The following is a 14003-nucleotide window of genomic DNA, read 5'->3' as shown; positions in this document are numbered from 1 at the left end:
ATATGCCTCTTACTTCTATGCCTCTTACTAAGCACAGTCTCTACGTGTCACTGATATAACCTGAAGCAGTGGGTACAATGTGTACCTTCCGGAGTCATTCACTGGACTAAGAACAGTGTCTCTCAACATTTCATACAAGCTGTACATCTCCATCACCGGGACACTACCATTCACCTTCACTGACCTGTCAACGCAAGATACATTACTCAAAGCCTTTGGTCGTTACATTTTACATTTTACAAGATCTATCCCTCTAGGCTTCTCTACACACACACACACAAATCAATGGTATATTAATGACACTACATATTGTGGTTTGACACTAGCCATACAATAAGATAATGGGGAACAAATTATTTTTCCTCCCTTCCTTTGCTGTATTTGAGGGCTTGATGTACAACAATAATTGTATACACATATTGCTGCCCCGGGACAAATGTAAAAAAATGTACAAAATAAATAAATAACAACAGAGAAATTACATGCCACATTTCCATGATAATATTGCAATGAGTTATGATGTTTGATACAGACAAAATGTGGGCCCACTTTCCAAAAAATGTATTAGGATGTCGGGGGGAGAACACAAACCTGGGGCACGTGGCAACAATGTTGGTGCCATCAACAACTATAAGATAATTAAAAGTTGTGTGATTGGGGGAAGGGGAGGTGGAAATGGGGTGGGGGGGTGGTCGCTTCGGTCAAAGGTAGTGCACTACATAAGGACTATGGTTCCATTTGGTACACAGCTTTGGTGTGTGTGTTACCTCCAGTGTCTGAGCCTTGGGGTCTTTGGGGTCACAGAGGGAGGTGTTGATGCGGTGGTTGTGCTTGACACAGCGCTGGCTGGTGTTCTGGGGCAGGGGGAAGGTCTGCCTGATCAGAGTCAGACGCCCGATAGACTTCATAACCAGCTCCTGGACGTCCTGGTCTGAGATCTCCTGCAGGAGCACAAAAGAAGACACATGAACACAGACAGACACACAAAATAAATCAAGCCTGCCAGAGAAGTCACATGAACATCCATGCTAAAAGGCATCCTGTAACTTATATTGAATTATACTGTATATGAGACCAGACAAAGGAAAAAAGTAACAATGACAACATTAATAAAGTACAATTGTACAATACATTATGATACAGAATAGGCTTTACTGTGTCAAGCCTTGAATTTGTACAACCTAGCAGATTTGCACTTCTTCACCACCGCACACACACACACACATACAGGCGTACTGCAGGCCGACGTTTTGCCCCAAAAACATCTCTCCCTGTTTTGCTCTGGGCACGCAGAGCACGGGGAGCAGGGTCTGATGAGTTGATGAGAGCAGAAGGTAGCTCCAAAATCCAACCAAGTTGCATGACATTGGCGATGGTGACCACATCCTAGGAACACACACCGCTCATATCATTGATCTGGTGGCCATTCTCCAAATACAAACAGACCGCAACTATACACCTGCCAGCCCAAAATATTCCACCAAGGAAAATGTAAGAAGCGATTATCTCGCAAAGCTCTGAAAAGTTCTCAAATGCAGAACTTGCCACCAAAAAAGCATTGACATGCCCCGAGAGCGTGCAAGGAAATAAACATTGTCGGGGAGGTATTAACAAGAGCACACACTCCTCCGAAGTGCTGGAACTCATTAACTGACAAAACGTCAACTACTTTGACTTTCAGTGGACAGGTGGACTAAAAGCTCTCGGAATGTCAGTGCGTGTAAATGATTGGGACATGACTGGGCTTAATGACAGTTCTGAATTGGTCCAGGCTCCTTTCCTTACAATTACCCTGTCTAGGTTACATGACATATCAGCCGTGCCGAGGAGTCCATATTGCAAGTAGAACGTCATCTAAGTTGACATCTAATACTTGCGGACAAAATGCTAAGGCGATTGCAAAATCAAATCAAATCAAATTCTATTGGTCACGCACACACGGTCAGCAGATGTTCATGCGAGTGTAGCGAAATGCTTGTGCTTCTAGTTCTGACCGTGCGGTAATAACCAACGAGCGATCTAACCTAACAATTCCACATGTTAAATAGGAGAGCGGGTTCATCTCTACATAGACCAGCAATATTACATCCACAGGAGGTCCAGGACTGTATTGTCACCTAGTATGTTTCATAACAAGTTGATGCCACTACCTACACTGTTCAGTCTGTTGAAGTAAATGCTATCAATCTGTTATAGTTTGGTATTACTGACATGTTCTTTAGTTTTGAATCCCTACCCTATCCAAGGATTCAGGTTGGTGTAAAAAACATTTTGGGCTCTTTCGACACCCAGAGTGCTATCCTAGAAAGGTAAGATCCGGCCTTCCATGTAACATGTGACTTCTGGCTATGGCTCAATAGGTTGTTTTCAATAAAAACGTCACAATAAGGTTAGAGCGTTCAATTTGGCTGCTGGGGGCAAGGAGACCCACAGCTCCGCTTAAAACCATTGACAACCGTGTGCTGTGTTCAAGGGATTGTTCAATAAATTTGGTTGTAATATCATAGTCAGACCTACATATTTGCGGTTATTCCATGCAAAACAATTGCGCACATTTAGCTCGATCATCAGCCTGCTACAGAACGTAACTGCTTGCTTTCATGGCCGGTAAACATAATTTGATTTCCGACTATGCCCAATAGGTGATGATATTAAAACCAAACAGTTCTAACATTTATTTAACGATCTCTTGAAAACGGCACGTAGTTGTCAATGGTTGTAGCGGAGCTGGGAGTCTTCTTGCCCCACAGCACCCAAATCGAAAGTATTGTGATGTTTCACTGAAAACAACGTGTTATCTGTCCTTCCTACCAGAGTGTGCACTTGTTCACTTCCCTTTACTGATTCAAAAGGAAATGACTGGTATAGGAATCTCCCACAAGCCCATGCCTCCACCAATCCACTGTTTGTGGGAAGTTGTGAATGAGTGCACATTTCAGGAGAAAGGATAGTATTGGGCCGCACCCTCTATCCCTCCAAACCATTCCCCATCCCCCAGCAGCCTAAATCCCTCCTGCCTCAACTTTATCAGAGGAAAAAATGTCCCTCCGTCATCGGCAGACCCCATTTTAATTCCTCTTAAGTGGGATTCTTTTTTTTTCACACTTGTCAGTATTAGTCTGGATCAGTGCGTTGGCGTTTGTCCTCATTTGCCCCCACCACGTGAAACAAGCTAAACAGCAGGGGAGCAAAGGAGAGAGGGAGAAAGGGATGGAGGAAGAGAAGAGAGGGCAGAGCGTTCCAGACGCTCGTTTTCATGCCATACCCCACGTCCCCACATGCATACTGTATATAGAAGGGGAACGATCAATTATGAATGCTTCCGCTTTTCCCTCCGAAAAACGTCAGTGTGGTAAGTTGTAGATAAAGGAGAATTATTACAACCATAAGCCCTCATCCATATTTAAGTCAGAGAAAACCTGGCCCTTGCTGTCCTTTCAACACGAAACAAATGTTTTTCTAGAAGTGGGATTCAAACGATGTTCCAGCATTAACATGTGAAAACCAGTAAAAGCATGTATGTTTGTGAGCATTTGGATTGTGAGCATGTTTGTATGCATTCTCCCCCCCACCCTTCCCTCTCTCAGTGTTCTGCAGTACCCCTACTGTGTTACCGTGGCAGACAACGTGGCTGCCTCCGCACTGACCTCATTGATGATGATCCAGTGGCAGTCGAATGCCACGAGGTTCGTCTCCACAACCTGCACAGCACAACAACAAGAGATAACATGTGTCAGTACATGTTCAGGAATTCAACCACATATTCTTGGTCTACAGTATTTGTGTCTCTGTCTGTGTGTCTGTTTATTGTAAGGCGATGCCAGCGCCACTTTACCAGGTCAAATTCCCAGTAAAGGTGATTCTGGAAGGTACTTCTTAGTGATTAAGAAGTACCCTACCTCTAATTTGTTATCAAAGGACTTACGTGCCGCGGTAGAAACAAAGAAAGTAAATATCTAAAAGGGTGTTTTTGGAAATACCGAGGTTACGTGATCCTTGTAACCCACAGTACAAGTCTTTGATTAAAGGGATACAGCATGACGGAGGAACTGAGGATGGATCAACGACATTGTAGTTACTCCACAATAGGAATCTAATTGACAGAGTGAAAAGAAGGAAGCCTGTACAGAATGAAAAATTATTCCAACGCATGCAGCCTGTTTGCAACAAGACACTAAAGTAATACTGCACATAATGTGGCAAAGCAAATTCAATTGTTGTCCTGGATAAGAAAAGGTGTTATGTTTGGGGAAAAATCCAACACAACACATTACTGAGTCTCATTCTCCATATTTTTTCAAGTATAGCGGTGGCTGCATCATTGCATGGGTATGCTTGTAATAATTACGTTTTTCAGTATAGAAAAGAAACGGAATGGAGCTAAGCACAGGCAAAATCAGCTTTTGGGAGATGAATTCACCTTTCATCACTGGAGTTGCTTACCAAAAAGACAGTGGACGTTCCTGAGTGGCCGAGTTACAGTTTTGACTTAAATCTGCTTGAAATCTATGGCAAGATGTTTGGATTTTGAAAAGAATAATGGGCAAATATTTGCAAACACTTCTAAAAACATGTTTTCACTTGGTCATTATGGGTTATTATGTGTAGATGAATAAGAATACATGTAATCCATTTTGAATTCAGACTGTAACACAACAAAATGTGGAATAAGTCAAGTCATGAATACTTTCTGAAGGTACGGTAACTGTTGTAAAGTTACCTTTAACCTCATGCTGAAATCCCTGAGTGGTTTCCTTCCTCTCCAGCAACTAGGTTAGTAAGGATACCTGTATATTTGTAGTGACTGGGTGTATTGATACAGCATCCAAAGCGTGATTAATAACTTCACCATACTCAAAGCGATATTCACAGATTTATTTTATTTTCACCCATCTACCAATAGGTGCCCTTTTTTTTCATCTTTATTTAACAAGTCAGTTAAGAACAAATTCTTATTTTCAATGACAGCCTAGGAACTGCCTTTTCAGGGGCAGAACGACAGATTTGTACCCTGTCAGCTCGGGGATTTGAACTTGCAACCTTCCGGTTACTAGTCCAACGCTCTAACCACTAGGCTACCCTGCCGCCCCAGGGTAGCCCTTCTTTATGAGGCATTGGAAAACCTCCCTGGTCTTTGCCATAGAATCTGTGCTTGGAATCCACTGCTCAACTGAGGGACCTTACAGATGTTTGTATGTGTTTCAGAGATACTTCTCTGACAAAATCATGTTAAACACTATTATTGCACAGAGACCATGCAACTTGTTAGGTGACTTGTTAATCTAATTTTTTACTCCTGAACATATTTAGGCTTGGCATAACAAAGGGTTTGAATACTTACTGACATTTCAGCTTTTCATTATTCTTTTTTTAAATTTAAAAATAAAAAAAAATTAATTCCACTTTGACATTTTGGGGTATTGTGTGTAGGTCATTGACACAACATCTCGATTTAACAAGTGTTTTGTTCATTCCTGTAACACAACACCATTTGGAAAAAGTCGAGGGTTGTGATTCACACCGTGTAAATACTTTCTGAAGGCACTATAAATCCCACTTTCATTTTGAAATTATCTGACGATAACCTAAAACTAATTTATGGCATTTAGCAGCCACATTTATTCAATGCAATTTACAGTCATGTGTGCAAATATGTTCGTATGTGTGGACCCAGCAGGAATCTAACCCACAACCTTTGGCATTGCAAGTGCCATGCTCTGCCAACTGAGCCACACAGGACCAACCTGTGTAATGAAAGACACTTCTGAAATAGGAATCTTTGAAGTGAATGACACTGTTACGCAGTGCGTGTTCACTTTCTGATGACTCTAACTGAAAGCTGTCAAGCTATTCAACAAACAGTCCTCTACCGTCTAGTTTCCATAATTTCCAGAGCCTATGTACATCATGGGATTTAGCCACAAATACTGTGCTGCTGGGATTACCTTGCAATATGGAAATGCTCTAGTCTCTCATCAAAAACGGAGTACTCTTTGGGTAGCAAAAAAAAATCCATGAATACTTTATGCAAACAAGCATAAATATTTAAACATGCCAACTCTTAACGTTAATATTTCGGCATAGTGGAGCAGCTAATGTTACAGTGTGAAGGGTGAACACTAACATTTGTGTAATTCTAGGGAACGGAAATTGCAGCTGCTGCAGCGCAAGATCAGGGCGGCGGCAATTTGGGTGGACGGCGGTGGGAGAGCACTTAAACACACACACGCAATTCCACACACACACACTGTGTGCTCAAATCAAATGTTATTTGTCAAATGTGCCGAATAGAACAGGTGTAGACCTCACAGTGAAATGCTGAATAGAACAGGTGTAGACCTCACAGTGAAATGCTGAATAGAACAAGTGTAGACCTTGCAGTGAAATGCTTACTTTCAAGCCTTTAACCAACAATGCAGTTAAGAAAGAAAGTGTTAAGAAAGTATTTACTCAAATAAAATGAAGTAAAAAAGAATATGTATGTACAGTATATATATAATTGAAAGAAAATAATGAAAGAGCAACAAGAAAATAATAGTAGCGAGGCTACATACAGGGGGTACTGGTACACAGTCAATGTGCGGAGGCCACCGGTTAGTCGAGGTAATATGTACATGGTTTTCTGGGATGATGGTGTTGATGTGGCCATGACCAACCTTTCAATGATGTGCGAGCTCTCTCTCTCTCTCTCTCTCTCTCTCTCTCTCTCTCTCTCTCTCTCTCTCTCTCTCTCTCTCTCTCTCTCTCTCTCTCTCTCTCTCTCTCTCTCTCTCTCTCTCTCTCTCTCTCTCTCTCTCTCTCTCTCTCTCTCTCTCTCTCTCTCTCTCTCTCTCTCTCTCTCTCTCTCTCTCTCTCTCTCTCTCTCTCTCTCTCTCTCTCTCTCTCTCTCTCTCTCTCTCTCTCTCTCTCTCTCTCTCTCTCTCTCTCTCTCTCTCTCTCTCTCTCTCTCTCTCTCTCTCTCTCTCTCTCTGTCACCCCCTCTCTCTCTGTCACCCCCTCTCTCTCTGTCACCCCCTCTCTCTCTGTCACCCCCTCTCTCTCTGTCACCCCCTCTCTCTCTGTCACCCCCTCTCTCTCTGTCACCCCCTCTCTCTCTGTATTTGTATTTTTTTATTTTACCTTTATTTAACCAGGTAGGCTAGTTGAGAACAAGTTCTCATTTGCAACTGCGACCTGGCCAAGATAAAGCAAAGCAGTGTGACACAGACAACAACAGTTACACATGGAGTTACATGGAGTTACACATGGAGTAAACAATAAACAAGCCAATAACACAATAAACAAATCAATGACACAGTAGAACAAATAAAGTCTATATACAGTGTGTGAGGAGGTAGGCAATAAATAGGCCATAGGAGCGAATAGTTACAATTTAGCAGATTAACACTGGAGGGATAAATGACCAGATGATGATGTGCAAGTAGAGATACTGCTGTGCAAAAGAGCAGAAAAGTAAATAAAATAAAAACAGTATGGGGATGAGGTAGATAGATTGGGTGGGCTATTTACAGATGGACTATGTACAGCTGCAGCGATTGGTTAGCAGCTCAGATAGTTGATGTTTAAAGTTGGTGAGGGAAATAAAAGTCTCCAATAAAAGTCTCTCTATATATTCCTCTAATACAATTCTTCTAAAAATATCCTCTAACAATATTCCTGGTCATCATGGTGAGTGCCATGATGACACTGGAGGCCCATGCCTATGTCAGACATGATGGGAACTATTTGCAGCCCTGGCTGTGACTTACTGAACTCTCTCTTATTTCTAAATGATCTATTTCACCCCCTCACATCCCTCTCTCTCTCCCCCCTTCCTCTCTCTCACTCTCAGAACAGTTGTAGACCTTACAGTCAAATGATTACTTACAAGCCCTTAAAAAACAATGCAGTTAAGAAAAAAAGTCTCTCTCTCTCTCATTTCACATTTACTGCCTGCTATGTTTTCATAAGATACTTCTGACTTCCAGCAAAGTGTTTGTGTGAAGTGGTATAGGAAACATGCTCCCCACACAGTGCACAGATGGGGCTATGCTTCACTGACTCGGGGAGAGAAGGAGTATGTGTGGTGTGCGTGTGTGCATCAGTATGTGTGTGTGTGTGCGAGCAGGAGTATGTGCCAGCCTATGGCCTGTCGGGCTCTGTGCATTCAAACACAACCATTATTACTCTCCCCAGCTTGTTCAAGGGCAGATGTGTTTGCCTCATTAGAGAAATGGCAGAATTCTAGTGAAAGATGCAGTCCTCTGGGAGTTGGCACTACTGCTGCCGACAAACACGCCAGTTCAAGGTTGTAAACACACAACTGATGACCGACAAGAAATCTGGACCAACAGTAAGCCCCCAACAAGCACCTCCAACAAGGGCTGGGACATTCTATTGAAGACCAGATTCAACCCTCCGGCCAATGAGAGAGCTATTGATTCTGGCAGCGGCATCAGAGTTGACACAGAGACGCTCCTTCTGATGCTTGCAGGCTTGGAGCTGTGTGCAGGGTCTAGAAAAAGCCTGGGTGCAGTGAACAACAACACGTTGGTACAGCAGGGCGGCATCCAAAAAACGTTCTGGTCGGAAGAAACCAAGCAAAATTAAGCTGATTTATTACCTCGGCCAGGTAGTAACTAGCGCAACGTTAGCACATCACGTCTTGTTTTATGGGGCGGTGGGTGGTTTAGATGCTTAGGATTATCTCCGGTTAGAAGGCTTGAAGTAGGGCTCTCATTAAGAACCTAGTGATGTTTTCCTTGCCTTGCTTTGTCTTGCTCTGGCTGGGAAAGCAAAGGGATTTAGTGAGTGACTGAGTCACTGGGATGTTTCTTTTATGTGACTGGCAGCTAGCTGCAGGTAAGGCGCTGTGTCTTGTAGATTAAAACGCTGTGATTACACTGTGAGAGCAATGGGAGAGCTCCTCATCCACCATCCCGTCGCTCTGAAATAAGACGCACAGTGCTAAATCCTTTCCGACCATGGGAACCTGGACTCTCGGTTGAGAAATTGCACACAAGTTCTCCTCCACCAATAAAGAATTCCCCTTGGCAGAAGTTGAGCAGTGGTGATCTGTTAAGGCCAAAGCCCTAATGTGATGGTTATCAACCAAGTTGGTCCCCACATGGAAAATGTGCTGTGCACTTCCAATCAGGCCAACAGCGACGACACACACGCAAAAACGACCTGATTATTCTCTATTATTTTTCCATTCATCAGATCAATGTAATTTGCGTGAGAGGAGAATCCTTCTGCCATTAGTCATGCTGTATGCCATGAGTATAGGCTACTGGAAAAGACACTCAACACAGAGGGAATTTACATGGGGGGGCGGGGTCCCTGGGAATAGCTGCTTTCGCATGGCTCTGATAATTGTTATTATCTCATATGTTCCACCTGTCTGCTCTCTGGCAGTGAGAGAATGGAGAGAGTTGAGAGCCAGTACTCATCTAGCAGACTGGCGATGGAGCTGATCAGCGGTCCCGTGTGGCTCAGTTGGTAGAGCATGGTGCTTGCAACGCCAGAGTTGTGGGTTTGATTCCCATGGGGGACCATTATGGGGAAAAAGCACAAAAATGTATCTACTCACTACTGTAAGTTGCTCTGGATAATTGTGTCTGCAAAATGATTCAAATGTAAATTACACCATGCTCTCTGACACATACCCAAGGAAACAGTGCTAAATCTAGCTAGACTCCTGGAGATAATCAAAGCCACTTCTAGAAGGCTTTGGCATGTAGAATACCCATTTATTGTCCCAATCAGGAAATGTGTTGTGCAGTCTGGGTAGAACAACAAGAACCACCATACAACAGATATATCCCAAAAAATAAATAGCAAGAGATCTGTTAAGATCATGAAATAGGAGCAAATGTGACTCTTTTCTCTTCAGGTCAAAGGCGCCTGCCTACTTTATGTCATCACTAAACATCACAACATCTTATCAAACATTTTTTTGGGGGGGTTCATAAATGTTGGGTTTGCGTAGTTTTTGATTGTTGGTGCAATTTAGCTGCTTTGTATGTTAGTAGTGCAGTCTTTCATATCAAAGAGGATATTACTACTTTCAACGAGAGTAGGTGAATGATATCCAACAAATAAACAGCAATTTGGTGCAACGGGCTAAGCACTGGCACTTCCATCCACGGGCTATATAAGGTTGAAGTACCACTACATCCCTGTGCGTCACTCAACTCACAGAAAAACACATGCTCTTTCACTAAGTACTGTATTTAGAACTGTTAGCACTGTTTAGAACAAGCAGGTTTATGGAGTTGTGAAATGTCTTCTCTTTGGAGCGTGAGAGTCCTCCATTTTAAGCGTTTAGCTCACACTTACTCAGGCGTACGCGCCTTCATACATCATAACCATTATGTGTCACATTTGCCATTTTGGTTTAATGTCAGCCACCTCACTCACAGTGCGGCATCAGTCATCTATAATTCATGCTCTGTGTGCGACTGTCAGGAGGCCATACTGTCACACAGTGTCTGTTGCAGTACGGCACTGACTCCTAGGTGAGCTTGGGAGCCACACACATGGGGGCCCACACACACTTAGCACACACAGCGAGAGAGAGGGTTGCAGAGCCGGGCCCTCCTGTTGATCCACTGTCATCTGAGAAAAACACACACACACGCACACACACGCACACAGGGTTATATTCATTATACACCAAATGGAAGAAGAAACATGGATTACCTTGATTAAGAAGTTCTCGTTTTGGTATTCCGTTGTGAAACGTTTCGCTACCGTGTGCACAAATGAATACGACGCTGGTGCTATATTCTTTCTGCCAGTCCAATCTGAGCTGAGGGGAAGGCATAAGACATGTGTGGGTTGGCCTGCAAGCTCTTGGGGGGGCCAGAGGGGATTTGATGTGGATCCCTCCCCCGGCTTCTTAATGACTCTAAATTACCATATTACCGCCTGCTTAATTAGGCCAATGCAGGCCTGATCATACAACACTGATTTACACAGGCCATCAATTCAGCTCCAGCCATTCAGCCCCAGTCGCTCCAAGGACATGCCCAGTCCTGTCTGACTCTGCCAGGGCCTAAGCTCAAACCAAACATCCTATTAATCCTCCTCCACCATTCTGATAGATGAAAGCCAAAGCAAAGTCATTCCCCTTTTCCCTCCACAGAGTACCGTACGCAACTGGTGTATAGTTCTATGTTCCCCATAGATGGTGATCTTGGGTCAGTTTAGCATTTCCTCCACTAATGGTTAAGGTTATGATTGGGGGAGGGGAAGCTTCACCCCAGAGCTGTGCAACCGGAACCATCCGTGTTGAGTGTGGCTATACTGGGATTGTTCAGCGACTGACCCACGGAGATGCTGGCCTATACACTACCAGTCTGCCATGATGGGTTCCTCTCCCCTCTCCACTCTCTTTGCTTTCTACTCCACAGAGAAATGATGACAGTGAATTCCAAGTGAGTGGCTTTCATAGTGAGTGGCTTTCATGTGCTGTGATGGGGAGGGGAGGCTCAGGGATTATCAGGGTCAATATATCAGTCATTTGTCTTCCCAGTAGTGAATTAAGGTCCTGAACCCTGGCAAAAGCCATGGAGGAGATGATGGTGAATATAGATCAATTTCCAATGTATGTCACACGGGGCAATAATTCACCGCCAACCTTATTTTATACGATGACATGTCATTTGACATTGGGATAGCAATGGAATAATTGTTGGACAAAATCGAATGGAGTGTATGGAAAGGGGTGTTCCTTCATCTACACATATGAATAAAGTTGTGTCCACACGCACATTATTTAAAGATATTTAAAGGTCAAATCAAATATTTTTTTTATTTTTTATTTCACCTTTATTTAACCAGGTAGGCAAGTTGAGAACATGTTCTCATTTACAATTGCGACCTGGCCAAGATAAAGCAAAGCAGTTCGACACATACAACGACACAGAGTTAGTTACACATGGAGTAAAACAAACATACAGTCAATAATACAGTATAAACAAGTCTATATACTATGTGAGCAAATGAGGTGAGATAAGGGAGGTAAAGGCAAAAAAAGGCCACGGTGACAAAGTAAATACAATATAGCAAGTAAAACACTGGAATGGTAGATTTGCAATGGGAGAATGTGCAAAGTAGAAATAAAAATAATGGGGTGCAAAGGAGCAAAATAAATAAATAAATAAATACAGTAGGGAAAGAGGTAGTTGTTTGGGCTAAATTATAGGTGGGCTATGTACATGTGCAGTAATCTGTGAGCTGCTCTGACAGTTGGTGCTTAAAGCTAGTGAGAGAGATAAGTGTTTCCAGTTTCAGAGATTTTTGTAGTTAGTTCCAGTCATTGGCAGCAGAGAACTGGAAGGAGAGGCGACCAAAGAAAGAATTGGTTTTGGGGGTGACCAGAGAGATATACCTGCTGGAGCGCGTGCTACAGGTGGGTGATGCTATGGTGACCAGCAAGCTGAGATAAAGGGGGACTTTACCTAGCAGGTTCTTGTAGATGACGTGGAGCCAGTGGGTTTGACGACGAGTATGAAGCGAGGGCCAGCCAACGAGAGCGTACAGGTCGCAATGGTGGGTAGTATATGGGGCTTTGGTGACAGAACGGATTGCACTGTGATAGACTGCATCCAATTTGTTGAGTAGGGTATTGGAGGCTATTTTGTAAATGACATCGCCGAAGTCGAGGATTGGTAGGATGGTCAGTTTTACAAGGGTATGTTTGGCAGCATGAGTGAAGGATGCTTTGTTGCGAAATAGGAAGCAAATTCTAGATTTAATTTTGGATTGGAGATGCTTAATGTGGGTCTGGAAGGAGAGTTTACAGTCTAACCAGACACCTAGGTATTTGTAGTTGTCCACGTATTCTAAGTCAGAGCCGTCCAGAGTAGTGATGTTGGACAGGCGGGCAGGTGCAGGCAGCGATCGGTTGAAGAGCATGCATTTAGTTTTACTTGTATTTAAGAGCAATTGGAGGCCACGGAAGGAGAGTTGTATGGCATTGAAGCTTGCCTGGAGGGTTGTTAACACAGTGTCCAAAGAAGGGCCAGAAGTATACAGAATGGTGTCGTCTGTGTAGAGGTGGATCAGAGACTCACCAGCAGCAAGAGCGACATCATTGATGTATACAGAGAAGATTTGTCACATGGTTCGTAAACAACTGGTGTAGACTAACAGTGAACGGCCTACTTACGGGCCCTTCCCAACAATGCAGAGAGAAAGAAAATAGAGAAATAATTAAAAAAAAGTTATAACAAATAATAATAATAAAAGTAATGATAAATACACAATGAGTAACAATAACGGGGCTATATACACAGGGTACCAGTATCGCGTCGATGTGCAGGGGTACGAGCTAATTGAGGTATGTACAGTGGTTGCTCAACTAAACGTTTTGACATTATGCTGCGGGATTTAGAGGTAATTTGTGGTTTAGTACGGTACCCTGCGTCCCTACTTCATTGCTCCAGACCAGCACAAGGGGGAGTTAGAGCAATGATTATGCTATCAGGTCCCAAGGCGCTAATGTGTCTCAATGAATGGGTGCCATAAACCAAATAGAAATTGATAATTGTGCACAACATCATAATTGAATTTCAATGAAAGGAATGATGACGATGAAGAAGGTGATTGAATGCAGAACAATAGTGTAATAATTGCTATTCCTCTGTCCTGCACGTGCGCAACCCGGAAAAAAATACACTTATTTTTTTGTTACTCCTCGTCAGTATTACTTAATAAAACTGTTGCTACACTAAGGCTTTTATTCTAAGAGAAACGAGAAATGTCCAATTATATTCCATGATATTCTTAAGATACATATGTTGACTGAATATAGGCGGGTGATGTCTGCTAAATCATCAAGTTGGTGGCGCGGTCATAGAGCCTCAGCACCTACATAAGGCTGAGTGACTCACTCATTCATGGCCTGGGCTCAAAGTACAGCAGAGTTGCATAGCGGTTTAAGACACTGCATCGCAGTGTAACTACGTTGCTACAGACACTGGTTTGGTGGCCATGACCATGAGGAGACGGTAGGT

The 14003-nt window shown here is 43.1% G+C and overlaps 1 protein-coding gene across 3 annotated transcripts in view; it reads right to left on the bottom strand.

Annotated features, from left to right (window-relative positions):
- Window positions 1-14003, bottom strand: part of grid2 (glutamate receptor, ionotropic, delta 2) — a 559781-nt gene that overhangs the window by 189013 nt on the left and 356765 nt on the right. For all 3 annotated transcript variants that reach the window (XR_002475295.3, XM_021620869.3, XM_021620870.3), the window contains exons 5-6: window positions 3648-3701; window positions 768-941 (exon numbers count right to left, since the gene is read on the bottom strand). Coding sequence is in view for 2 of the 3 variants with exons in the window: in XM_021620869.3 (XP_021476544.2) it covers window positions 768-941; window positions 3648-3701 (228 nt within the window). In the remaining variant the exon portion in view is untranslated. The remainder of the gene's footprint in view (window positions 1-767; window positions 942-3647; window positions 3702-14003) is intronic.

This window comes from Oncorhynchus mykiss, chromosome 11, assembly GCF_057628025.1.
Source record: "Oncorhynchus mykiss isolate SJ-2025 chromosome 11, ASM5762802v1, whole genome shotgun sequence".
Classification (NCBI taxonomy): Eukaryota; Metazoa; Chordata; class Actinopteri; order Salmoniformes; family Salmonidae; genus Oncorhynchus; species Oncorhynchus mykiss.
This window is presented reverse-complemented; position numbering and strand designations above follow the sequence as displayed.